At 63.5% G+C, this 22,017-nt stretch overlaps 2 protein-coding genes across 4 annotated transcripts in view; one reads left to right on the top strand and one right to left on the bottom strand.

Annotated features, from left to right (window-relative positions):
- Positions 1-144: 144 nt before the first annotated feature.
- DCST1 (DC-STAMP domain containing 1) lies at positions 145-13,424 on the bottom strand. Of its 2 annotated transcripts, XM_025858892.2 has the most exons (16): positions 13,290-13,424; positions 12,848-12,973; positions 12,706-12,780; positions 9,133-9,261; positions 8,655-8,794; positions 7,727-7,943; positions 7,491-7,634; positions 6,875-6,996; positions 6,356-6,513; positions 4,368-4,467; positions 4,146-4,241; positions 3,909-4,035; positions 3,541-3,657; positions 3,004-3,146; positions 2,796-2,909; positions 145-547 (listed from the first exon to the last, which is right to left on the bottom strand). In XM_025858892.2, the coding sequence occupies exons 1-16, from the start codon at positions 13,348-13,350 to the stop codon at positions 296-298; spliced, it is 2,121 nt and encodes a 706-aa protein (XP_025714677.1). In that variant the 5' UTR covers positions 13,351-13,424; the 3' UTR covers positions 145-295. The 2 variants fall into 2 exon arrangements, with proteins under 2 accessions (XP_025714677.1, XP_073744710.1); XM_073888609.1 differs by lacking the exon at positions 12,848-12,973 and having other exon boundaries at positions 13,290-13,394.
- A 174-nt stretch (positions 13,425-13,598) lies between these two features.
- DCST2 (DC-STAMP domain containing 2) overlaps positions 13,599-22,017 on the top strand; it is a 9,699-nt gene continuing 1,280 nt past the window's right edge. The window contains exons 1-14 of one of the 2 annotated variants that reach the window (XM_025858774.2): positions 13,599-13,938; positions 14,068-14,238; positions 14,478-14,579; positions 14,831-15,028; positions 15,225-15,290; positions 15,721-15,934; positions 16,085-16,242; positions 16,702-16,866; positions 17,624-17,791; positions 17,934-18,034; positions 18,673-18,803; positions 19,127-19,254; positions 19,562-19,655; positions 19,733-19,873. In XM_025858774.2, the coding sequence (XP_025714559.2) occupies positions 13,671-13,938; positions 14,068-14,238; positions 14,478-14,579; positions 14,831-15,028; positions 15,225-15,290; positions 15,721-15,934; positions 16,085-16,242; positions 16,702-16,866; positions 17,624-17,791; positions 17,934-18,034; positions 18,673-18,803; positions 19,127-19,254; positions 19,562-19,655; positions 19,733-19,873 (2,105 nt within the window). In that variant the 5' untranslated portion in view covers positions 13,599-13,670. The remainder of the gene's footprint in view (positions 13,939-14,067; positions 14,239-14,477; positions 14,580-14,830; positions 15,029-15,224; positions 15,291-15,720; positions 15,935-16,084; positions 16,243-16,701; positions 16,867-17,623; positions 17,792-17,933; positions 18,035-18,672; positions 18,804-19,126; positions 19,255-19,561; positions 19,656-19,732; positions 19,874-22,017) is intronic. The other variant, XM_073888608.1, reaches the window with a different exon arrangement.

The following is a 22,017-nucleotide window of genomic DNA, read 5'->3' on the forward strand; positions in this document are numbered from 1 at the left end:
CCGGGAAGGCCGCGGCCCCGCCCCCGGAGGGCCCGGGCCCGCGCCGCTCGCCGCTCGCCACTGCGGCGTTCCCGCTGCTGCGCGCGGTGGGAGCCGAGGCCTCGACCGACCGGCTTTGGGCGGCGCGCCTCCACCCGGCCCGGGGCGGGACCCCTTCCTCGCAGCTTGGCTGCCCTCCCGCGTCACGTCGGCGGCCCGGGTCTCCGGACTGCCGGTCAGACCCCTGGGAAGCGCGGGCGTGGGGAGTGTACCGGCTTTTATTAACCGCAGAGGAGCTGGTGGGCAGGACGCCCCCTCACTCCGCGTAGGTGGCATCGTCGTTGCTGTCGCTGTAGGCGGAGGACGAGAGCTCCTCGCGCGGGGTGCAGGCGGGGCACCGCCGCCGCATGTCGTCCCAGCACGGCCGGCAGTACACGGCCGCGCAGTCCGGCGTCGGGCACACGTAGGCCTCGGGCGTCTCGGGCGCCTGGCACACCACGCAGCGCCCACGCAACCAGTGGCGCAGGAGCGGGCAGCGGCGGAGCAGGAGGTCGGCCAGGCGGTGGCGCTGCCGGGAGCGAGTGGGAGAGAGGGCTGCGAGAGGTCCCGGACCGCGCGCCGCCAGGCAGCGCCCACGTGCTGGGCGCCCTGCAGGGCCAGGGTGCTAGGGCAGCGGGTGCAGAGAGCGTCCCTCCCCGTCTCGGTGATGGAGAATGGGGTGCAGCTTCCGCTCCTTCCCCCAGCCACCACCTGTTCTTTCCCTGTAAACCACCTTATCTGGTTCTCACGGTGGGCGGGGAAGGTGGTAGGGCGCGCGAGATTATCTCTGCTGTGTTCTCCGCTTTACTGGCGGGAAAGCGGAGTCTCGGGAGGGGTAAGCGAGTTCCCAAGGCGCACAGAGAGAAAGCAGTCAAACCTGGCTGTCCCCGGGCCCGATTCCTGATGACAGGTCTGGTTCACCGTGCTCCCAACCCTCTCTGCAGGCCACCGAAACCACAGAGGCCCCACTGCAAAGGCAGAACTCCTGGCCTTGGCCTGCAGAGCCTTCCACGCTCTGGTCCCCTTCTAGCCTCTGCTCTAACGTGCCCCAGCTTGAACTTGGCATCCTCTGTGCCAGCCTCTCAGACTAGCCCCGGCCCTTGACATTCCCTCTGGGCTGTGAGTCTTTGAACATTGTTCCCTTAGCTTGGGACGAATGCCCTTCATATTTCCACCTGCCTACCCAAATGCAGTTCCCTTCACGACCAGGTCATGGAATCACAGTATGTTCAGTTTTTCATACTCATTTAGCCTCTCTGTGTCATGGGGTGGAGGATCTAGACACTGGAGGAAAAGTCAAGCAAAGATGGTCTCTCACTTTCACGAGCTCTGTTGGGGCTGATTAAGAATGGCTGCCATTCTTTTCTTTCTTTCTTTCTTTTTTTTTTAAATAATGTTGGGTCCTTAGTAGTACACAGTGTACTGCTAAGAAAGTGTAAATAAATTAGCTCACTCAAACAGTAACCCCATAAGACAGGCGTTGTTATCATTTCTCTTTCAGATGAGAAAACATGCTTGGAAAGGCGGTCACTTGCCCAGGGTCACATGATGACAACTAGCATGTGCATGGAACTTGCTAGATGCCTGTGCCACAAGAGTGAGATTTCCTTAGTCCTTACAACAACCAGATGGAGTAGCAGCTCACTCTGGTTACAGAAGGGAAAACCAAGGCCCAGCAATTAGTCAGTCCTCCAGATCGCAGTTGTCATGGCAATGAAGAAGGGAGCCAGGGGGCGCCTGGGTGGCTCAGTCGTTAAGCAACTGCCTTCGGCTCAGGTCATGATCCCAGGGTCCTGGGATCGAGCCCCGCATCGGGCTCCCTGCTCGGCAGGAAGCCTGCTTCTCCCTCTCCCACTCCCCCTGCTTGTGTTCCCTCTCTCGCTGTGTCTGTCTCTGTCAAATAAATAAAATCTTAAAAAAAAAAAGGGGGAGGCGCCTGGGTGGCTCAGTCCTTAAGTGTTTGCCTACGGCTCAGGTCATGGTCCCAGGGTCCTGGGATCGAGCCCCGCATAGGGCTCCCTGCTCGGCGGGAAGCCTGCTTCTCCCTCTCCCATTCCTCCTGTGTGTGTTCCTGCTCTCGCTGTCTCTCTCTCTCTCTGTCAAATAAATAAATAAAATCTTCAAAAAAAATTTAAAAAAAAGAAGGGAGCCAGGACTCAAACCCAGGTCCTCTGACACCAGCAGCCCGCACCCCACTGCCACGCTGTTGCTGATCTCTGCACAGGCCTTGCACCAGGCTTTACACATCTGTCCAAGCTCCCTGTCCTTCAGAGGGAAACACTGAGGTCTGGTGAGGACCGTGGCCAAGGTCACACAGCTTAACGAGGAAGTGTGGACTGGAACCTGGTTCTTCTGGCCCTGTGCTTTTTCCTTATCCTATGAGACCCTTCATGGTGTCTTCCGGACCCCCCAGCCCGCCCGCCTCCCCGCCTCCCCCAAAGACACTCAGTAGATCCTGTGGCTTGCCTCCCATCCCTTGTTTCTGAAGGAGCCCCCTTGCTTTCTTTTAGCCCCAGACCATATCAAATCGGACTTCCCTTTTCTGCCTGCTTCCGGATGGCCCACTGAGTGTCTCGGGCTGGGCTGAATCCTGGGGGACAGAGGTGGACGCAGCCCTGACCCCCAGGAGCTGGATGACCAGGGCCCTTGGCATGCATCCCGTCAGAACTCGCTGAGCTCCATAGGCCTGGGCCCCTGGGGCTGGACGGACTGACAGGAGAGGCCCCGGCTGTGGCCCTCACAACCACAGGAGCCACGGGAAGGAGGCCTGGACTTACTGGAGCCTTCTGCTGTTGTGCCCGCCTCAGGATGGCAGCCCTCCTCAGCTGCGTAAAGGCTGCCCTCTTCCTCAGCAGCTCATTGTAGAGGAACAGGATCCGCTTCTTCTCACGCTGGGGCCAGGGAGAGGGGTCAGTGGTATGACAGTGGGCCCCTCAGGCTGGGGGCGTGCTGGGTGCAGGCCTGCGAGCTTGGGGGAGGGAGCACCTTGGGGAAGTAGAAGGCAGCGATGACCCTCCGGAGCCGGTAGGCGAAGGCTTGGAGCAGACAGAGACACAGCAGCAGGCTGATGGGGAGTGCAGCTCTCACGTAAGCCCTGGCGTCCAGGCTCACAGGCTGGGGCAGGCAGGCTGCAGCGGGGCGGGTCTGTCAGGGCTCTGCCAGGGCCGCGGGCAGGGCACCCCCGGGCTGCTGTGCTCCTGCCTGCCCCTTTCCCTGCAGAGCGGCCCCTTCTGGCCTGGAGCTACCAGGCTCGTGAGGCTATTTGCTCAGCACGGCACGGATGTGGAAGAAAGTTCTGTTGGACAGCATGGCTCTAGGGCGCTGGGACCCCGTGTCCCCCAGGCCCCAGCCCCTACGGCCCTCGGACCCAAGGCTGTCATCTTCCAGCAACTTGAGTCTGACCTGATGCTTCCTGCTCTGATCCTTGCAACCCCAGCAGGCAGAGCTCCCTCTTGCCACGCCTTGGAAAGACCCTGGCCCCCGCCCTCCGTTCCTCTGACCCAGACTTTCAGCGTCGCTCACCCATGTTGTCCGATTGCACCACTGTCCCCGAGGACGTGTTCAGGGCTCCAATGGTTTTCCGAAGAAGCCGGGCAAGCATGGAGTCCCCCCCGACTTTCACCTCCAATTTGTGGCTGCCTGAGGCCGTGGGGGGTCAGGAAAGGGTCGCAGTTTAGGGGGTGGGGCAGGATGGGGACTGGATGTTGGGGGGGGTCAAGGCATAGAAATCCTTTGCTGCGCGGGACCTTCCATCCGTTCACTCCCTGTTACAGATATAAAGGAGGCTTGGAAACGGAGGCCCCCAGGGACAGGTGTCAGATTGTAGGGCTGAGGTCTGACCCTGACCAGGTCAGGGAAGCGGCTCCCTGCTAGGGAGGGCGAGGGCTCACTGCGGAAGGAGTACTGCAGGAAGGAGTGGTGGCGGATGGTGTCAAAGGCGGAGTAGAGGGCCCAGTCCAGGCCGCACAGCAGTAGTAGCAGGAGAAGAACGGGCAGCGTCTCCACAAGCTCCCTCACCTGCCCGAGGAGCCGCAGGCCCTGAGCTGGGCAGCGCCGCCGGCCCTGCACGGGGCCCTCTCCGATACCCCGCCCCTGCCCTGCGTGGCCCGCCCCCACGGCCTCCTCACCACGTTTCTCATCTCCGAGGCCTGCACCGAGGGGTTGCAGGGGAAGATGACGGTTTTCTTCTCGGCTTTGCGCAGTGGTAGCAATGTCCGTTTGCCCTGGATAAAATGTTCAGCCAGCGAGGGACACCAGGGCCCCCTCCCCTTGCCCCTCTGCCCTCCTGGAGCATGAAGCCACAGAGGACGTGCAGCAGGGCACCCTTGGCCAGGGCTGTGCTCACTCACCAGCTTCCTCCTGCGTTCATCGATCTGACAAAAGTAGGTGCTGATGTAGATGTTGTCAAATCGGATGTCGCCATTATAGCTGTCCGCGTAGGAGAAGGACCTGGGCACGAGGACATCTCCGTGTCCTCCAGCTTCTCCTACCCACCCCCCACCATGGGCTTCCTGGATGCTCCGTCATTCCCCAGACCACCCAGCATGCGCCGGGCACCATCTATGTCCTGAGTGGGGATGCTGTGCCAGCCCCCAGCAGGCCGGTGCAGGGCAGGCGCCCACACAGGCAAAGAGACACAGATGGAGAGGCAGGGGGGGTCGTGTGCCTGGGCGGGAAGGGAGGTTTCCCAGGCATGGACCTGCTGGCAGGGTCTCGGGCAGAGGAACGAGCAGAAGCAAAGGCACAGGGAAGCAGGAAGCCCCTCAAGGCTGCAGAACCACCAGCCATTGCAACTGACTCCCACATCCACCTCTCCACCGAGCTGGCAGAACATCCTCTGGAGGTCGCTTCAAGCAAAACTCACCCCCCACCTACATTTGCCTTCCCCCCACCACACCCTCTGGTGTGGCAGTGTTTTCTGTGCGCGCAGAAGTGGCCCTTTCTGCATGTCCCAAAGTCCCACATAATGCTTCAGTTTCCTAAGGAAAACATGCTAATTATTGGAGTTGGGTTTAAAACTGCACGTTACCTTAAGTAAGCTCCGTGAGCTGTGAAACCTAAGTTCCAGGGGTTCTGGGACCCTGTAAAACCCCCCTTGGGCCTGAGACCGAACAGTCACGGGCAGGCCCGCCCGAGAGCGCCCCCGTGTGGAGAGGCCGGCGGCCGGCCCGTGCCCTGCCCGCCCCGCCCTCTCGCCCGCGCGGCCGGGCCAGGGACCTCACCCAGGTTGAAAGCCTGGAAGCGGACTCTGTGCCTCCTTCCTTCCCTCCCCGAGCTGGCTTTGAGACCTGCTGCACCTTTCCCCTTCCTGCTGCCATCTCAGGCCAGCTTCCTGCCACGCCTCGCTCCCCGCCAGGCACTCTAACCTCTGACCCACCTGGGCCTCCCAGCCTCCAGCCTCCAGCTTCCAGGGCTTTGCAGACTCTTGGGGCCATGCCCACATCAGCCCCGTCCTTCAGCACAGCTTCTGCCCTCCACATCCCACAGGACCCTCCATCCCTGCCCAAGAGAACACTCTTCCTCTCCCTGACCATGGCTCCCCATCTGCAGCCTTTTGAAACCCATGTATGGCCCTCGCAGGGGCCCGTCCTCAGCCCCCACCCCTGTCCTGGGAGCCAGGCCCTCGCATGGCCCTCCAACCATCCGTGTCCTGTGGGCGCCCCTCTGGCCTCCCCTAGACCATGAGCATGTTCAGGGCAGGAAGATGGCGCGTTCCCTCTGTCTTCCCGCGGCGCCCTCGCCACACACACAACCATGCACTCACCTGCCCCACAAACAGGGCAGGAGCCCCCTCCCCCGTGGCCACCCTTGCCCAGCCCCTGCCCATCTCGGGCACTTGGGGGTGGGGACAGGAAACAGAGGGTCCAGAGGTCAGCGGGGAAACAGAGTGAGACCTGGGGCAGCCCAGCTGGACGCCAGGCTAGGTGGGGTTGAGGACTTTGGTCCAAATGGAGGGAAAGTAGCTGCCAACGCAGCAGGCAGCAGAAAATGAAAGTAGGGCTGGACGATAGAAACGGGCAAAGTCAGAGCCCAGGGGAACATGAAGGGCAGGGGAGCAGTCAGAAGTCAGCGCTGAAAGTAAAAGGAGTCAGCGCTGGGATGAAGGCGGAAGGGGGCAGGTAAATGAAGACCAGCTCCCTTTCAAGGTGGCAGGGCATGGGCCACGTGTCCTCCACGCCGGGCCCGCATCTCCTTTAGCTCCGTAAACAACCAACGTTCGCGCTCAGGGCTCGGGCTCGGGGCTCGGGCTGGGCTCGCGGCTGGCCACGCTGCCACAGCTGCCGCAAGGCAGGCCCCCGTCCCAGGGAGGAAGGGGCTTCGGGGTGGGAAGGCTCACGCGTGAAGGACCAGCAGGAAGGTGCAGGAGAACAGCGCACGCAGCAGCCCCAGGGCCCACTCCAGCTGGGCCTCCTGGTGGCGGACATAGTCCCGCAGCTCGGTGCTCATGTGCTCCCAGCTTGGGTTGAGGCCCAGCACCGCTGCCTGCTTCCCTTCCTGGTGGAGGGCACAGGTGCGGATGCGGAACCACCAGCCATTGCTGGCGTCTCTGCCCTGGCGCCCTGCTCGTCTCCCCCAGCTCTTCCCAGGACCTTCGGGACCCCTGTGTGGAGAGACCGGGCGCGGCCCCTCCTCCCCGCCGTCCTGCTTCCTGCGCCCGTCCGGACTGACACCCTCTCTCACCGGGCAGGCCGTCAGGTCCCAGAGTCAAGTCCCTGCCCACCACAGGCTCGGCACTGCCCCTCCCTGTCCCTGTCCCCCTCCGCCCTCCCTGGGCCTCGTCACCGGCTCTGCCACAGGCCCTGTGCCCTTCTCCCACACCCTCGCTTCCCCCGGCCCATGCGCCCCTGCTTCCTACCTTGAGCTCAATGGTGGCCGAAAACTCCCCTTCCAGGTCATGAATAGACTGGTTGAGGGAGTCGTACGTCTGCCCAAAGTTGCCTTCAACCGGGATACGGTGGCGGCACCACACCTCCATCGCTGTGGGGTGAGGGGGGGCGGGGGGCAGGTCAGCGGCCCTTCCCGCGGTCGCCCCGCTCCTGCCCACCCTGTGTCTGCCTCTCTGCCCATGACCTCCGTCCACACTGAGGCTTTCCCCTCTCCGCGCTCCGTGAGTCCCGGGTCCTGGGAACAAGGCCTGATTTTCCCTCATTTTTCTCACCTGTTTGTAACCATGCCCGCTATTAATAACGATAGCAAATTTATAAGAAAATCCCTTTGTGTGTCAGCTCTGTTCCTTGCTTCCTTAAATCCTCAGAACCCCCTAGTGGGATAAGTACTACTATGAGGCGCATCTTTCAGATGAAGGGCCCGAACCGGAGCCTGCTGTAAACATAGCTGGGTGGCATAGCCAGGCTGGGGGGGGGGGCTAAGCCCTGCCCGCCCGATGGCTTTCCTGCCCCATGCCGACCCAGCAGTCCCCAGGGACTCCGCTGCCGGCTCCGGCGCCCCCGCCCTCCCCTTGCCCCGCTGACCCTTGGCGATGCCACAGAAGAACTTGAACTTCATGGGCAAGCAGAGCAGGTGTTTGAGCAGCGGGACCCAGATGCGCTGCATGCACCGTTCATGCTTGTGGTCAAACCAGCGGCGGCAGCTGAGGATGGCCCGGTCCACCACATCTGCGGGAAGGGGCAGGGGGCAGATGAGGTCCCCACGGCCGGCCTGGAGCCCTGGCCCCGGCCTGCGCCCCCCACGCCCCCTGTGCCCTCACGGGAGCAGTGCAGTTTGGTCTTCAGCTCATACATCTTCTGTGTAGAGAGACGGTGCCTGGGAGGTAGAGCTCGGTGAGTCTTCACACTGCGGGCCGTCCCCTCGAAGCCCGTGGTGTTCTCGGCCGTGTAGCCAGTGTCACTGTTCACCTGGGCATCCAGGTCCTCAAAAGACTTGGAGATGTTCTGAGTTTCGGCTTTCAGCGAATCTTTGCTGCCCTGGGGTTGGGGGCCGAGGAAGGAGCGGTCAGCGGGGCAGCCGAGGAGCCTGTCCTGTCCTCTGGCCGAGCTCCGGGCTCTTCCCTCAGGCCTGGATGGAGCCCGGGCCCCGAGACAGCCTCTCACCCCGCGCCCCACTGTTCAGTCTTCAGGACACCCCTCTACCCCCTGCCCTGCGAACAGCCGCCCCTGCTCTGCCCCCGCCCAGCGCCCAGCCCCTCCGCCGGCCTCCATCTCAGATCCCCGCTAGTGAAGGAAGGCTCCCCAGGCCCTGGGGCTTCGCTCTAATCTCCCAGACCACTGTGCCATCTCAGTGTCCCCAGGCCCAGTGTCCCCGATGTCAGTCCCTCTCCCCAACTCTCCAGTTCTCCCACACCCCCAGCCTCCAGTCCTCCACAGGCCGATTCCGCAATCCTGTGGGCCTCCAGGCTTCCTGGCCCCCGATTTCCTGACATTCTAGTTCAGCGGCCCAGAGTACCGCCTACCCAGGTGTTTGGAAATGGGGGGTGCGGGTCCCATGACGGGGGGCGGGGGCTTTCCTGGCAGCTGGTGCCCAGGGCACATCCCGCAATGTTTGAGGACAGTCCAGCAAAACATGCCAGTGGTGCCCCACTGAGAAACTGAGTCCAGGGTCAGAGCTCCCAGCTCCAGTCGTGCCAGCCCCCAGGGGAGAGGAGCTCAGAGCCCTGCCCGTGCGCGCGGGGCCCTGACCAGCAGGTCCTTGAACACTGCCCGCAGCGGGGCTGTGGAGACGCGCCAGGCTGCGCGGCTGTTGTTGACCTGTAACTCTACAGTGCAGCCCAGCGACGCGATCACTTCGTTCAGGTTGTAGCGCAAGTTGGCCGCGGGTCCTGGGGGAAGATGCCCCAGTGGGTCTCCCTCCGCAGCTAGTCACTTCCTGAGGGCCCCCTCCGCTCCCGCTCTGCGTACGGTGAGCACCTTCTAGAACTGTACAGCGAGGGGGCCCCGAAGCCTGGGAGAGGACAGCTCATTCACCTCCGGCTGGGTTTTCCCTGTGTAAACCGAGGAGGCCCAGAGATGCGGAGGAACTCTCTCGGGGGCACCCAGTGAGCTGGAGCAGCTGGGATCAGACTCCCAGTCTCTCCCCTTCAGCCGCCCGGGTCTCATCGGGTGGCCCACCCAGGACCCTGCTCCAGTCACAAACTGGCACCCAGGGACACACGCTCACCCTCGTAGATGGCGGCCAAGGCGTATCCCAGCACGAAGAGCCGGCCCTCCCTGCCCAGCATCTTGGGCACCAGCAGGAGGCTGGCACAGCGGATGTGAGGGGAGGTCCCCCAGCCCAGCGCGCCCAAGCCTGTCGGGAGACAGCAACAGGTGGTGGGGCGGAGTGAGGATGCGGCCTGACCCACCAGGCTCAGCAGAGCACCCGCCCCCCAACTTCTTTCTGGAGCCATGGCCATACTGCCTCTGCCCCCACGTACACCGACGCTGGGAGGCCTCCGAGGCCGCTCACGCGCTCCTTGAATAGCCGTGTACAGAGCTCAGCTGCACCGCGGCGGGGGAGGGGCGTGGAGCCGGCCTCCCCCCCCCCCCCGCAGACGACGTGTGTGTGTGTGTGTGTGTGTGTGTGTGTGTGTGTGTGTGTGTGTGTTTGGGGAGGGGGAAGCACTGCTCTTCTCCAGGCTGGGTTCCCACACACCCCAGGTGCTGAGGGGGCAGGGAACGCAAGAGGAAAGTTCTGGAAACAGTCCCTGGTGCTCAGAGCCACCTCACTGTTCCCACTCACAATCTCCGGCCCTAATTTTATCCTTAATCATGCACCTCCTGGTGTGTGTTAGCAGTTTCACGGGTGTCTCCCTGTGGTCTCCACAAGGAGACAGAGAACTCCTTGGAGCTCGTAATGCAGGGAGAGAGACCGCGAGTAAACAGATGACTACAGCCCCGAGTGCTAAGTGCACAAGGGAGGCGCTTCTCGGGGCTGTGGGAGCGGGCGTTTCTGTGGGGAGGGTGCGGCTGGGAAGGCTGGACAAAGCCGCTGACGTGTCAGCTGGGGCTGGAAGATGAGTAAAGCGTAGTTAGGAGGCAGGACGGCATTCCAGGCCAAAGGGACACAGCGTAGCTGGGCAGGGAACCCAGCAGCTTCCTGTGGGATGGAGTGCTTGCCTTCACCAAGGCAAAGTCCCTCCACTTCCTCCCTCCCTCTCCTGGGCCCTCACGGGGTCCCCGTTGCCTCTCCCGGGGGCCGACTGGTCCCCTGCTTCCCTTCTGTACTTGGGTTTCCACAAGGCAGCCAGAGTGACCTTGGAAGCACATCCAGCTGACCCTGTCCCTTCTCTGCTTCAGACCAGCCGCGGACTTTCCACCAGAGTTGGGGTCCAGTCCAAGCTTCCTTAGCGTGGTCCACTGACCCCCGTGATGGGGCCCCCCTGCCTGGCTTCTGCCGGGCCACTCGGCCCTTCGCCTCCCTCACCCGCCCACACAGGCCTGCGGCCGGCCCTGCACTATGCCAAGCTCATTCCACCTCTGCCAGGAGCGCTGCTCTTCACCTGGCTGGCTTCACCTGGTCATACAGGTTTGCTGCGAGCCCCGTCTGGTGCCACCCGACGGTGTGTCTGCCTTCTTCCTTGCTAACACAACTTGAGTTTCGTTCAAGGCCAACTGGCAGTCCCTGCCCCAGCCCCTGGGGGTAAATCTGGATCTGTCTCTCCCAATCACTGTTTAACAGGACATCGGAAAGGGTTTGTTCCGTGGTCTTGGCCTTCTGGCCAATGACTCAAGCTACAGGGTAGTTGGCAAGTAGTTGTCCTACATTGTACAGAGAGCCCCGGGCGCTGGGAACCCTCTCTGGGCCCACCGGCAGGGCAAAACGAGTCTCTGACCCTCTACCAACAAGACCAGAAATGGAATTTTCTGGAAAAGAAGCGGTGGAAGTAGGCAGACATGGGAGGGGAGGCTGACCTCTACCAACCAGTATATACAGAGACAAGACCAGAGATGGAATTTTCTGGAAAAGAAGCGGTGGAAGTAGGCAGACATGGGAGGGGAGGCTGAAGAGAGGCGGGGCGTTCGCTTCCAGGCCAAGTGAGAGGCCTCACGGGACCCGGGAGAGACGGACAGAGGGATGGTGGCTCTTGCTGAGCCACGGCACCCAGAGGCCACCCCTGGGCAGCCACCCGAGCACAGCGTGGGAGGCCAGGTCGGGGCGGTATTGGCAGGGCCTCTGGGGAGGACGGGGGAATGTGACCTGAGAGCCTTGCTTGCTTCTCGGGGCGGCAGGGGAGGGGGCAGCGCAAGGCACCCGCTTTCCCACTTTGGCAGGGCAAGGGTGGATGACTTTCTCTGGATGTTTTGGAGGGCGGCAGGCCTCATGCCATCTGGGAGGTCCTCCTCCCAGGGGCAGCCCGTTTGCTGCGGGTGGTAGGAGCTACATGAGGTCAGCCAGATAGAGCTACTCTCAGCAGGAGACTGGACCCTGGAGGGCCACACGGAGCCTCCAGAGACAGCATGGAAGGCCCCCGAGGCACCCGGTGGGACGGCTTGCCCCCCGAGGCAGTGGGGCTCTCCCAGTACGGACGACCTCAGGCTTCCGACCCTCTGTCCCTCTCATCCCTTCTCGCAGCAGAAGACCCAGAAGGAAGTGGGGAAAGGAAGCCAGGGCAGCCGTGCCCCCTTCCCTGGGGGACCCCCCGCCAGCAGTCGGTGGCCTGGGGGCCGGGGCGCCAGGAGGGAAGATGCTGGAGAGTGCAGGGAGGTGGGATTTGGGTATAGCCTGGGCTGGACCTTTCCAACCCCAGAAATAGTCACAATTATGGAAGCAGGACTGGGTCTCATAAATGAAAATAAGCGGCAAGTGAAGGGTCCGTGGGAAAGGTCATCCATGGGGGCCCACCGCGGTCCTGTGGCTGCCCACACGGGTCCGTTGCCAGAGGGGGCTGGCGAGCAAGCGGAACCGGGAAGCTGGCTGGGGGGACGGGAACGTTTTCCTCCTCCTTAAAAGAGACGTAAAGAAGGAATGTTCTGGTCTTTCAACATTGGTGTATGAAGGTAAGATGCCTGGACCTGTGGTCGCCCATGCACCACCTGAAGACGAACGGTCACCAGGCCAAACATGCTGGGAACCTGGGTCCTTGGCAGGTGGACTGCGCTGCAGAATCATCCAAACTCCAAAGACCACTCGGCCTTGAAACTTGTTGTTACGTGAGATAATCAGCTTTCTCTGTGGTTAAACCACTTTCAGGTGGCTTTTCTCTTTTCACAGGCCGACAGCTCCCCACACGAGGCCCCCACCCCAGTGCCGCCTCTGAGAAGCCTTCCCTGACGACCGGCCCCGCTCCCTCTCACCACGCCCCTTTGTCACCGTCAGAAACGCTCCTGTGCCTTTCTTGTCCTTTCCCGCCTAAACTCTCTCCGGGGGGGCCCTCGACCTTGTTCCCTGCAGAAGCCCCCAGAGGGGCTCAGGGGCTGCTGAATGAACGCAGGAAGGAGTGAACGGACGAACGAACGGACTCGGTCGGGAGGAGCAGGAAACGAGGTCAGAGAGGTCAGGAGACATGGGGCACCCTTGGGGCTCGGGTAGCACGGGGTCCTGCTGGTTGGGGAGGGCCCTAGGGGGATCTAGGACTGGTTTTCTCCCACAGGCCGAGGGCCTATGGCTCTCCCCTCAAAGCCCAAGAGGAGGCCGGGGCCGGGAGGGACGCTCGGCGCGGAAGAGACAAGACCGGACCCCTCCCTGGGCACCTGGGACTCCCCAGGCCTGCTCCACGGGCCTCTCGAGTGCCCCTGTCCCTACGGTACTCACCCACCACGCTGTACAACGCCACCATCTTCTGACCCTCGTAGATGTCCATAGGGTTCACCAGGAGCTGAAAGAGACCTGAGGGTGCAGGGTCAAGCCCAAGGGCAAAAGATGGGCCCCACCCCTGACCTCTGCCCGCACTCACCCAGGGCCAGGAGCCCTCCGGAGCTCGCCCCCAGCAGGAAGGCGGCAATGGGAAAAGATCCCGGCTGGCGCTGCAGGAACCGGCTGCAGGGGACAGGCAGCCCCCAGCTCAGGAGCCTCTGCACGGCTGCGGGGGGGGGGGGGGGGGCAAGCACACTGGGGCCAACAGCCCACTCCTCTGGCTGGGATGGGCTGCGCCAGGGTCAGGGGCCTGCAGGGGGCGAGCCTGGGGGGACCTGGGTGGGCGTGGCGGGAGTGGGGGGGCATCCTGAAGGAGGATGGGGGGCCCTGGGGATGCAGGGGCAGACGTGAGGGAGAGAGGAGGAAGGGTCTCGGCTGGAGGGGGCACTGGGGGACGCACGGTGGGGGCAGGCGTGGGGGTCTGAGGGGACAGACTGGCTGAGCGGCCCTGGGAAAGGACAGGGTCCCTGTGACTGACTCACTGGTGTGGGGGAGCTTCCTTCTTTTCCTCGTCGCTCCGTCCTGAGGAAATGTGCCAGCCATGGGTTCGCTTTGGGGACTCTCTCTCGTCCCACAAATGTCCTCAAGGATGTCCTCGGGCGCAGAGGTCCGCTTCTGTCCCCTCTGCCGCCCCACAGCCTGGGTGAGGTCTGTGTCTTGCTCCCTCTGCCCTGAGACTTGGGGAAGGAGACGAGTGACCTACGTCCCCTCTCCAGGCCCGCAGCCGGGTCGGGCTCTCCAAGACAGATACAGTACAAGCCTCCGGAACCTTAGAATGTGGAGAGGCATTCCGGGACCCTGGAAGGGCCACGGAACCTGGTGGGCATCTCCTGGAGACGGGCGGACATCGGGTCTCAGCAACCATGCCCAGAGTCACGAAGGACACCGTGCACCCCTTGGGGGCAGAGGAGTCAAGCATGGCTCGGGCTGTGGTCCGCAGCATGGGGGGGTTTGGCCTGGGCTTGTCCCTGGCCACGGCCTACGGGATCCTGCAGCTGCTGGTGGAAGGACACAGCCCCTGGGGCTGCCTGGTGGGCACCCTCACTCTGGCCGCCTTCCTTAGCCTGGGCATGGGGTTCTCGCGCCAGGTCCGGGTCACTGTCTTCCTGCTGCTGCCCCAGGCCTTCTCCAGTGAGCGCGGGGTACCGGGGGGAGGGGGTCCTGGGGGCGGGGGGCCGTTTGAGGGAAATCTTCTGAGAGCTTCCGCGAGAGACCGTGTGCGAGGCTAGGGCCCTGCACCCACGGAGCCGCCTCCTCCAGAGCAGGGCCGGACACTGCTGCTGGTGGCGGCCTTTGGGTTGGTGCTACAGGGACCCTGTGCCAACACCCTGCGCAACTTCACCCGGGCCAGTGAGGCCGTGGCCTGTGGGGCCGAGCTGGCCTTGAACCAGACTGCCGAGGTGCTGGAGCGGGCCAAGCAGCCCCTTGTCAGTAAGGCCCCGTGGCCCCCTTGCTCGCGCGGTCTGCAGCCCTCCCGCTCCGCCCCTCTCTGTGGCTGGCGCCGGACTCTCGCCTCCGGCGCCCGGTCGGACCCCCTCTCCTTGCTCACTGGTCGGCTCCGCTCCCACGGCGCCTCGCTCCCGCACCTCCCAGGGGGCAGCCTCCTCTCCCCGCCCCACCCTGCAGCCGTGGAGAGCCAGCCCCCCAGTGCCCCTGCCCCTGCCTCTCAGGTGCCCTGAACAAGATTAAAGCCATTGCCCAGAAGGCCAAGGAGGTGGCCGACCGGGTCCGCAAGTTCTTTCGGTCCATCATGGACGGTGTGAAGCATGTCGGTGAGCATGTTCAGCATGGCTGGGGTTTTTTTGGGGGGGGCGGGGCTCAAAATTCACCCTGTCTCTTCACCTCCGCCCCTGTCCGGGACTGGGGCCCCTCCTGGGTGCTGACCGGTCCCTGATGGATACAGCGCAGCCAGGCCCCTGACCACAGGTCTCTCCTGCTCTGGGTGCTGCCCTGGGTTCCCCAAGTCCCTGAAAAGGTGCCGCAGGGCTGCAGGCCTGGGCACGAGCCCCACAGCCGTCCCCAGCCAGGGCCCTGCGGAACGTGTGGTACTGGATCCTGCACATCGGCGACGTGTGCAACGCGGAGCTGGGCAACCCCTACCTCAAGTGCACGCGGGTCTTCGAAGACGCCAAGGACAGCTGCATGCGGGTCATACCGCAGGCCTATCACCTGTGCTACGTGCTCATGCCCTTCAAGCTAGTGCTGTGCGGGCTGGCCAGTGGTGAGAGCCAGGGCTCGCCTGCGGGCTCGGGGAGCCAGGACGTGGGGGGTCCGTTTGCAGGGCTGGGCCCGCTATGGGGCTGGTGGGGGAGACAGAGGAACCGGTGTGGGGGCTGGCGTAACGGGGAGAAGGTTGGGAGCCACTGTGGAGGCAGGAGGGGCCGCGTGTCTTCACTTCTCCTGACGCTCGGTCTCAGTGGTCCAGGTATTCTGCGTCGTCCCCAAGTACATCCAAACCTTCTTGCGCAAGACCCTCGGCACCCGTGAGTGGCCCCCTCCCAGCCCTGCTGCCCGTGGCCTCCCCTCCTCCTGGCACGGCCTCACCAGGCTGGGAGCGCTCCCAGTCCTGAATGAGAATGCCGGAGCGGGACTACAGGCGCCTGGAAGGGACCCAGGGAAGCGAGGCCCAGCCACGAGCAGGTGCCTCAGCCACAGCTGGGCTTTAGAGCAGGAGTGGGGGAGAGGACCAGGGCCTCCTGTGCCCCCTCCGCCCCCCAGCCCCGGGCAGGGCACTGAGATGGGTGGTGACGGGGGTGGGGGGCTGTGGTGTCAGGCCTGCGGAGGTGACAGCGTGGACCGCGGGGGCTTTGTCCCCTCCTCCTCCGGGGGTCCCGGCTGTGGCCTGGGAGCTGTGCCAGGCCCTCCCCTTCCTAACCCTGCCGGCTCCCGGCTCCCTGAACCCCCTGGCCCCAGCTGTGAGGAACTTAATTAACCGGGTGCGCCGGGAGTTCGAATTCAACGTGACAGCCACCCACCACTTCTCCGTGGACCTCAACGCCTCTCGGAGCCTGTCCCAGGTGGCCCTGGACCTCCACGAAGCCGTCAGCATGAAGCTGCACCGAGTCCGGGAGGCCCTGGCCCTGATGGGCTACACCACACCTCTGCTACTCTCAGTGCTCTACCTCCAGTGAGGGGCTGGGGGCTGGGGCTGGGGGCTCCGGGCTGGGGGCTCCGGCTGCAAGGTGGCAGCTCGTCCCTGTGGCCTCCTGGGAGGCTGGAGTTTGGGGGCAGGGCTGGGGGCTGGGGTGCTGAGGGGGCCTCACGTGTACCCCCCCAGAGCTCTGTTCTACCGGTATTGTTACCTGAACCGGCTTAGCTTCGACAACGTGTACATCACCAGCCGATTCCTGCACGTGGAGGCCGTCCGCTCTGAGGCGGGGCTGCCCACGGTGCTGCCACTCAGCGCCCACGAGGCCAGACAGTACATCCAGCCAGGTGAGGGCCTTGAGGACCGAGGACAGAGACCAGGAGGGAGGCCAGGGCCTCCCTCCCTCACAGCCCTGACCCCGGGCCCCGGGCACAGCACTGCCTCTGGGGAGTCCTCGGTCCTCAAGGGGAGCAGGGAGAGCCTGCCAGCACACAGACACAGAGAGAAGGGAGCCCTGGACGTCCCAACGCAGGGAAGCGGAGGTGTGGAGTGGATGCCAACCAAGAAAGTGGGGTTTGGGGGGTGAGGCCGGAAGTGTGAACGTGCTAGTATGGAGATGCAGCCTGGGGGGCAGGGGGGCAGGGGTGCCCGGGAGGGAGGGTTCCTCTAGCCTCAAAGCCCCTTCCCACCCTTGCCCAGAGGCCCTCACAGCTTCCACACCAGACGGACAAACAAGCTCTGGCTCGGAATGGGGGGCATTCCACCAGGACAGTGGGGTAGCATCCTCCTAACCACCCTCCCGCCAGGCTCCATCTTCCTGTCCCGGTGGGAGCAGATCTTTTACACCCTGGCAATCTTCGACCTTGTCCGGCACCTACTCCTTGTGCTGGTCCTGGTCTTCCTGGACTATGCTGTCTTCTGGGTGCTCGACCTGGCCCGGTACCAGCTGCAGGGGGAGATTGTGGCCCGCAGTGAGTGCCTGAACTTCCTGAAGCAGCCCCCTTGGCCAGCGTCCTCCCCATCCTCCTGGGTCCTGGGGGATCGCCCGGGGGTCCCCAAGTCACTGTTACTCATCAGCCCCTGATTTGGCCCCTTCCAACTCTCTGCTCTGCCAGGGACCCCTGTGTCCATGTCCTGGCTGTACCGTACAGAGTAGTTACAGGATCTGGAGTTGGACTGCCTCCATCCCAGCCACGCCCTCTGCGAGGTAGTAACTCAGGCCCGTTCCTGAACCCCCAGAGCCTCAGTACCCTCAGCTGAGCTGGGATGCTGGCCGCAGTCCCCCGGGTCGCTCTGAGAGGCACATGACACCACGTGTGGGAGTGCCCGGTAGGCCATTGCCAGCATGCCGTAGACCACAGAATATAATTAATCTCATCCTGTGTCCCAGAGGTCCAACAGAAAAAGTCAGAAAATGCCCAACGTGATCAATAAGGCAGTCAGTCCAGTGCCTGCTACACACTGGACCCTGGACACATTAGCAAAGGCTTGAAAGCAAGCCCTTCCGGGCAGTCGTGGAGGCAGGCGATGGACTCACGGACCACCCAGGCCATCTCAGAGAGGGTCCTGGGGGCCAGGGGCTTAGTGAGGCCCTGGGGCATCAGAGGCCCCCGGCTGGGGGGACGGGGCCACCCCTTCAAGCCGCCCGGGGCCCCGCCACTGCCCTCCGGCACGTGTGGCCTGTATGCCGCCCCCGGCAGGGCCCCTCGCAGACTGCCTTTGTGCCAGGCCCCGTGTTAGTGTCCATAACCGTGGAGGGCACTGGCTATACCGGGAAGATTTACCGGGACCTGGTGTCGGCGTTTGATGTCCTGCAGCAAAGCAACGTCAGCATCTTGTCCCGGCGCTGCCTGCTGCGCCCCTCGGAGCCCAACACCACCGGTTACGTCGTCATTGGTACCGACCTCGCCCCCGAGGGCCCGGGGCGGGGGGGGCGGCAGGCGCCGGTCAGGGCTTGAGGGGAGCAGGCCGGTGAGGGGCTCTGTGGCCGGCGCCTTGTGCCCACAGACGGCACTCACGGCCCCTGCCGTGCCCCCAGGCGTTATGCTCGGCCTCTGCTTCTTTGTTACGTTGTCCGGCAACTACGTCAGTAGGCTACGGAGGGTCATCTGTGCCTCCTACTACCCATCGCGGGAGCAGGTGAGCATCCAGGCCGGGTGCTGAGCCCGCGGCTGTCTGTCTTGGTTTGGGGGAGCTTAGAGTCCTCAACAGCCAGTCCTCCCTGCTCTGGCTGAACTCCCGCTGAGCACATCACCCGGACTGCCGGCCTCTGGGCCCCAGATGGGGCTGGGAGAAATGGCGCCCCTCGGGGCAGGGTTTGCTGAGAGGGAGCTTGCCCCCAGAGTTTTGTTAAGAGCACGGGGGACGGAGTCCATGTTGGCCTGTTGAGGTGTGAATGGGAACTCAGCAGCTGTGCTCATTCACGAGTCATTCCCTGAGCATCTAGTGTAGGGCCCTCCGATGTCAGGGTGAAGCAGACGGTCTGGAGCTCACAGTCTCGAGGCAGGCCAGACAGGCTTTTGACAGGATATTACCATTAAGAAGTGTTTTTACGAAGGAATGAAAAACGTGCTATGAACACCTAGGGGAGAGAATAGGTCACCCCACCTCGGGGAACCCAGGGGCTTCCCAAAGGAAGGGGCATTTGAGCCAAGCCTAGAGGGATTCGTAGGTACGGACAGAAGGCAAAAGTAGGGAATGCGGGTGGTGGCAAGGGGCACTCCGGGTAGATGAGACAGGGTTGAGGGGGGTCCCAGCCCCGATCGCCCCTCCACCAGGAGAGGATCACCTACCTCTACAACCTACTTCTGAGCCGCCGAACCAGTCTGCCGGCGACCGTGCACCGAGCAGCGAGGCGGCGGGCAGCTGACCAGGGTCACATGAGTGTCCTCCAGTTGCTGGCCAGGCGGTGAGCCCACTGTCCTCCCTTAGAGAAGTGGGGCAAGAGGGGACAGAGAAAGAACCGGAAGTCAGAATGGATCACTGTCCTTCCTACGTGCCCCCGAAGTTTGGCTGAAGAGGGTGCCCGTTCCATGCGATCCACGTACGGAGAGGGAGACCTAGGGAGAGAATCCCAGGCAGTGGGGAGCGGAGGGGCCGGCGGGCAGGACACAGAGGTCGCTGCTACAGGCGGAGGGATGGAGGTCAGGCCGCAGGAGGGCCTGCCCCTGCTGGAGGGTGGTGTTGGGTGTGGGGTCCGCTGGCGGCTCAGCGTCTGGGGCCCCTCCCCAGGTGCTCCTGTCTGGGCCCGGTGGTCAGCCGCTTCTGGCAGCTCCAGGATCACTGTCTGGGCTGTGGGCGGCCCCACGACCAGGAGGACACGGAGAACTTCGTGCCCTGCAGTACCCCGGGCTGCCGAGGTGAGACCCTGGGGTGGGCCTCTCCCTGCAGGGACTCCCCACGCTTGCGTGTGACAGTCGGCTGTGGTCCTTCCTCTGGGGACTCCTGGAACTCACCTTTTGGGCCCCTCCCTTCATTACTACGCCTGTTCTCGTGTACAGAGAACGGTGAGGAGCTCTTCTTCGCCGTGTTCGCCTTAATTCTCCTGGTGGTTGCAACTGGTGGTCCGCGGCTTGCCCCCCCCCCACCCCAGGGCTGGCGGTGGGAGAGCTCGGTGGCTGGGTGGGCTAGCTCAACGGCCCCTCCTGCCCTCCTGGCGCTTTGCAGGCCTCTTCTGCTCCACCTGTTTCCGTCTCCTGGACAACACCTGCTCGGTGTGCGCAGCTCCCCTCTCCCAGCAGGGGAGCCTGGACCTGGAGTTGTGAGTCTGCAGCGAGGTGGGGTGGCCATATTTCGGGCGGGCCGTGGGAGCTGCCACCTGATGGGAAGCTCCCTCAGGGACTCCAGCGACGAGGAGGGCCCCCGGCTGTGGCTGGCCGCCGCTCGGAGGAAGGCCCCGGAGCAGGAGCGGTTACTGCGGCAGCAGCTGCAGGAGACCCTGGGCAGGACCCTCCCTTCGGAGTCCAGCCCCGAGGTCAGGTGAGCGGAAAGCAGGACGTGGGGCCCGGAGGCCCGAGCCTGTCTGTCACGTGTGCCACGGGCTCCTGGGGTGCCGGGCCCTCTGCTAGAGCTGGGGACAGGGGAAGGGCAAGGGAGGGAGGGAGATTCGTCCAGCTCCTGTCCTGGAGGAGCCCAGCGAGCGGCGGGGGGCGGTGATCGCAGCACACAGGGGTCCCTGTCCACGAGAGCAGCAGGCCATGGCAGGCAGTGGACAGAACGACCGGTTTGGGATGGGCTTGAATTAATGAAGCCTTCAGGGAACAGGTGAAAGAAGAGGTGGGTTCGGGGGCAACCTGCGTGTCCGTTGGGCTGAGGGGCAGAGGAGAGCATTCTGGGGTGGGGGGGGGCCGGGGGAGCCTGGAGAATGGGAGCTGTTTGGAGGCTGTGTGTGTCTGTCCGCTGAGGTCGGAGGGCGCCGAGAGATGAGCTGGGAAGTCAAGGGGCAGAGAGCTGGCTGAGTGCCCTACTGGCCGTCCGAAGATCCCCGGGAAATGGACACATTCATAGGTGTCTTCTAAGACAGCGAGCTAGGAAGGAAGCGAGAAGCTGGTGTGGTCTCAGGACGGAGGTGCTGAGGATGGGGGGGACCGGGCATGCTTGGGGCTGCGGGGTGCTGGTGGAGAGAACAGGTTCTGGGGAACGAGGAGTGGCTCGGCTGGAGAGCTTTGGGGGGTTCTGTAGGGAAGCCAGCTGGAGATGCCCAGGGGCCAGTCACAAAAGGCCTGGGCTCTGGGCCTATGGCGCCAGGGTTGAGTTATTACAGGCTGTAGGGGAGAGGGGCGTGACAACAGGGCAGGAGAGGCGAAGGGGAAGCAGCGCGGCCCTGAGGGGCTCGGGCACAAACCAGCGAGGCTGGAGCTGGCGGGAGCCAAGCACTGTCATGCCGAGGAGGAGGGGGACGAGGCCTGGCCGATGAGTTTGGCAGCTGAGAGGTCACTGGAGTGGCTGAGGGAACGTTTCTCGCGGTCCCAGGCAAACCCAAACCAGACCAGACCGTCATGGTGTGAAGGCTGATGGGTAGACAAGACTCAGAAAGAAACAGTACGTGGCTCCGTATCACGGCCGCGGCCATGAGAGGCTTGATCATTCTCTTTGCAAATGTAACTGCTGGAGTTAAAAAAGGAAGCTTGCCGGTGAAGAGGAGGGGGTTAGTGCCACCCAGCAGAGGCAGAGCTTGCCGGGAGCCAGCGCGAAAGACGCAGGGTCACCCAAGGAGAGGGAGGGCTGGGCCTGTGGGAGGGGAAAGCGGGGCACCCGAGGGATGGGGTCTGGGCCAGGTGGCCAGGCTGGCCTTGGGGAGAGCAGCGTTCCTCTGAGCAGAGTGAGCCCCTTCCAGTCTGGCGCCATGCTTTTCCCAGAGGGAAGGGGGCCCTGCTGGGAGCGCAAAGAAGGGGCTGGGAGTGGAAGAAAGGTTTCTAGGAGCGGGTCTGGGGGCCAAACACCTGCCTCGGGAGGCCGGGAAGCAGCTAGCTGGGGGTTGAAGGGACTGGCCGGTGGTGTGAAAGGCTCAGACGACGGGCGAACCACGACCTGTCACGGCTGACTCCAGGAACCGCGGCTTTCTTCGGGAACAGTGGCACCGTGAATAGGGCTCGAGGGTTGAAGGCTTCTTCTGGGTGGATCGGGGGAAGGACGAGGTGGGGGGAGGACTGTGGTGTCGTCAGTAAGAGCGTTTGCTATGACTGGCCTTGGGGCAGAAAGAGAGCTGACACCCAGGGGAGTCCAGGGTCTCTGTCTCCCTGAGGTGTTGGAGCAGGGTTAGTGGCCAGGAGGGACACAGAATGGGTCACGGAAAATTCTGGGATAAATCCAGAGGGTGGCCAAGGTTGGGGGCGGGGTGTCCCAGTAGGAGCAGAGGCAGGGGGCTTTATGGCCAGGGAGGTCAAGGATCGGATCACAAGGCCAGAGAGCTGGGGGGTGGGGGGTGCGGCAGGTGTCTGGGGAGAGAGCTGTGGCCCCGGGGGGTGGGGTGCAGCTGCTCGGCCTTTACAATATGCCACGTACCAGGGGGTTTAAGAAAGACAAGCAGCATCCACTTGGAAGGCCTGCATACAAACTGCAGTGGGCACATGCTGGTGTGAATGGGGCAGGGGGGAGGGATGAGCTGAGGGCACATGCTGGTG

The sequence above is a fragment of the Callorhinus ursinus genome, unplaced genomic scaffold (genome assembly GCF_003265705.2).
Source record: "Callorhinus ursinus isolate GAN/ISIS: 27379988/994484 unplaced genomic scaffold, GSC_fseal_2.0 scaffold92, whole genome shotgun sequence".
NCBI lineage: Eukaryota > Metazoa > Chordata > Mammalia > Carnivora > Otariidae > Callorhinus > Callorhinus ursinus.

Bases quoted from the DNA above. Each gene is read 5' to 3' on its own strand.
- DCST1 (XM_025858892.2), bottom strand. From the start codon at position 13,350: ATGGCTGGCACATTTCCTCAGGACGGAGCGACGAGGAAAAGAAGGAAG. The intron at 4,468-6,355 runs GTGAGCCTTCCC...CCTCGTGCCCAG, and splicing joins TTCCTGCTGGTCCTTCACGC to GTCCTTCTCCTACGCGGACA. The intron at 4,242-4,367 runs GTGAGTGAGCAC...CATTTTATCCAG, and splicing joins ATGAACGCAGGAGGAAGCTG to GGCAAACGGACATTGCTACC.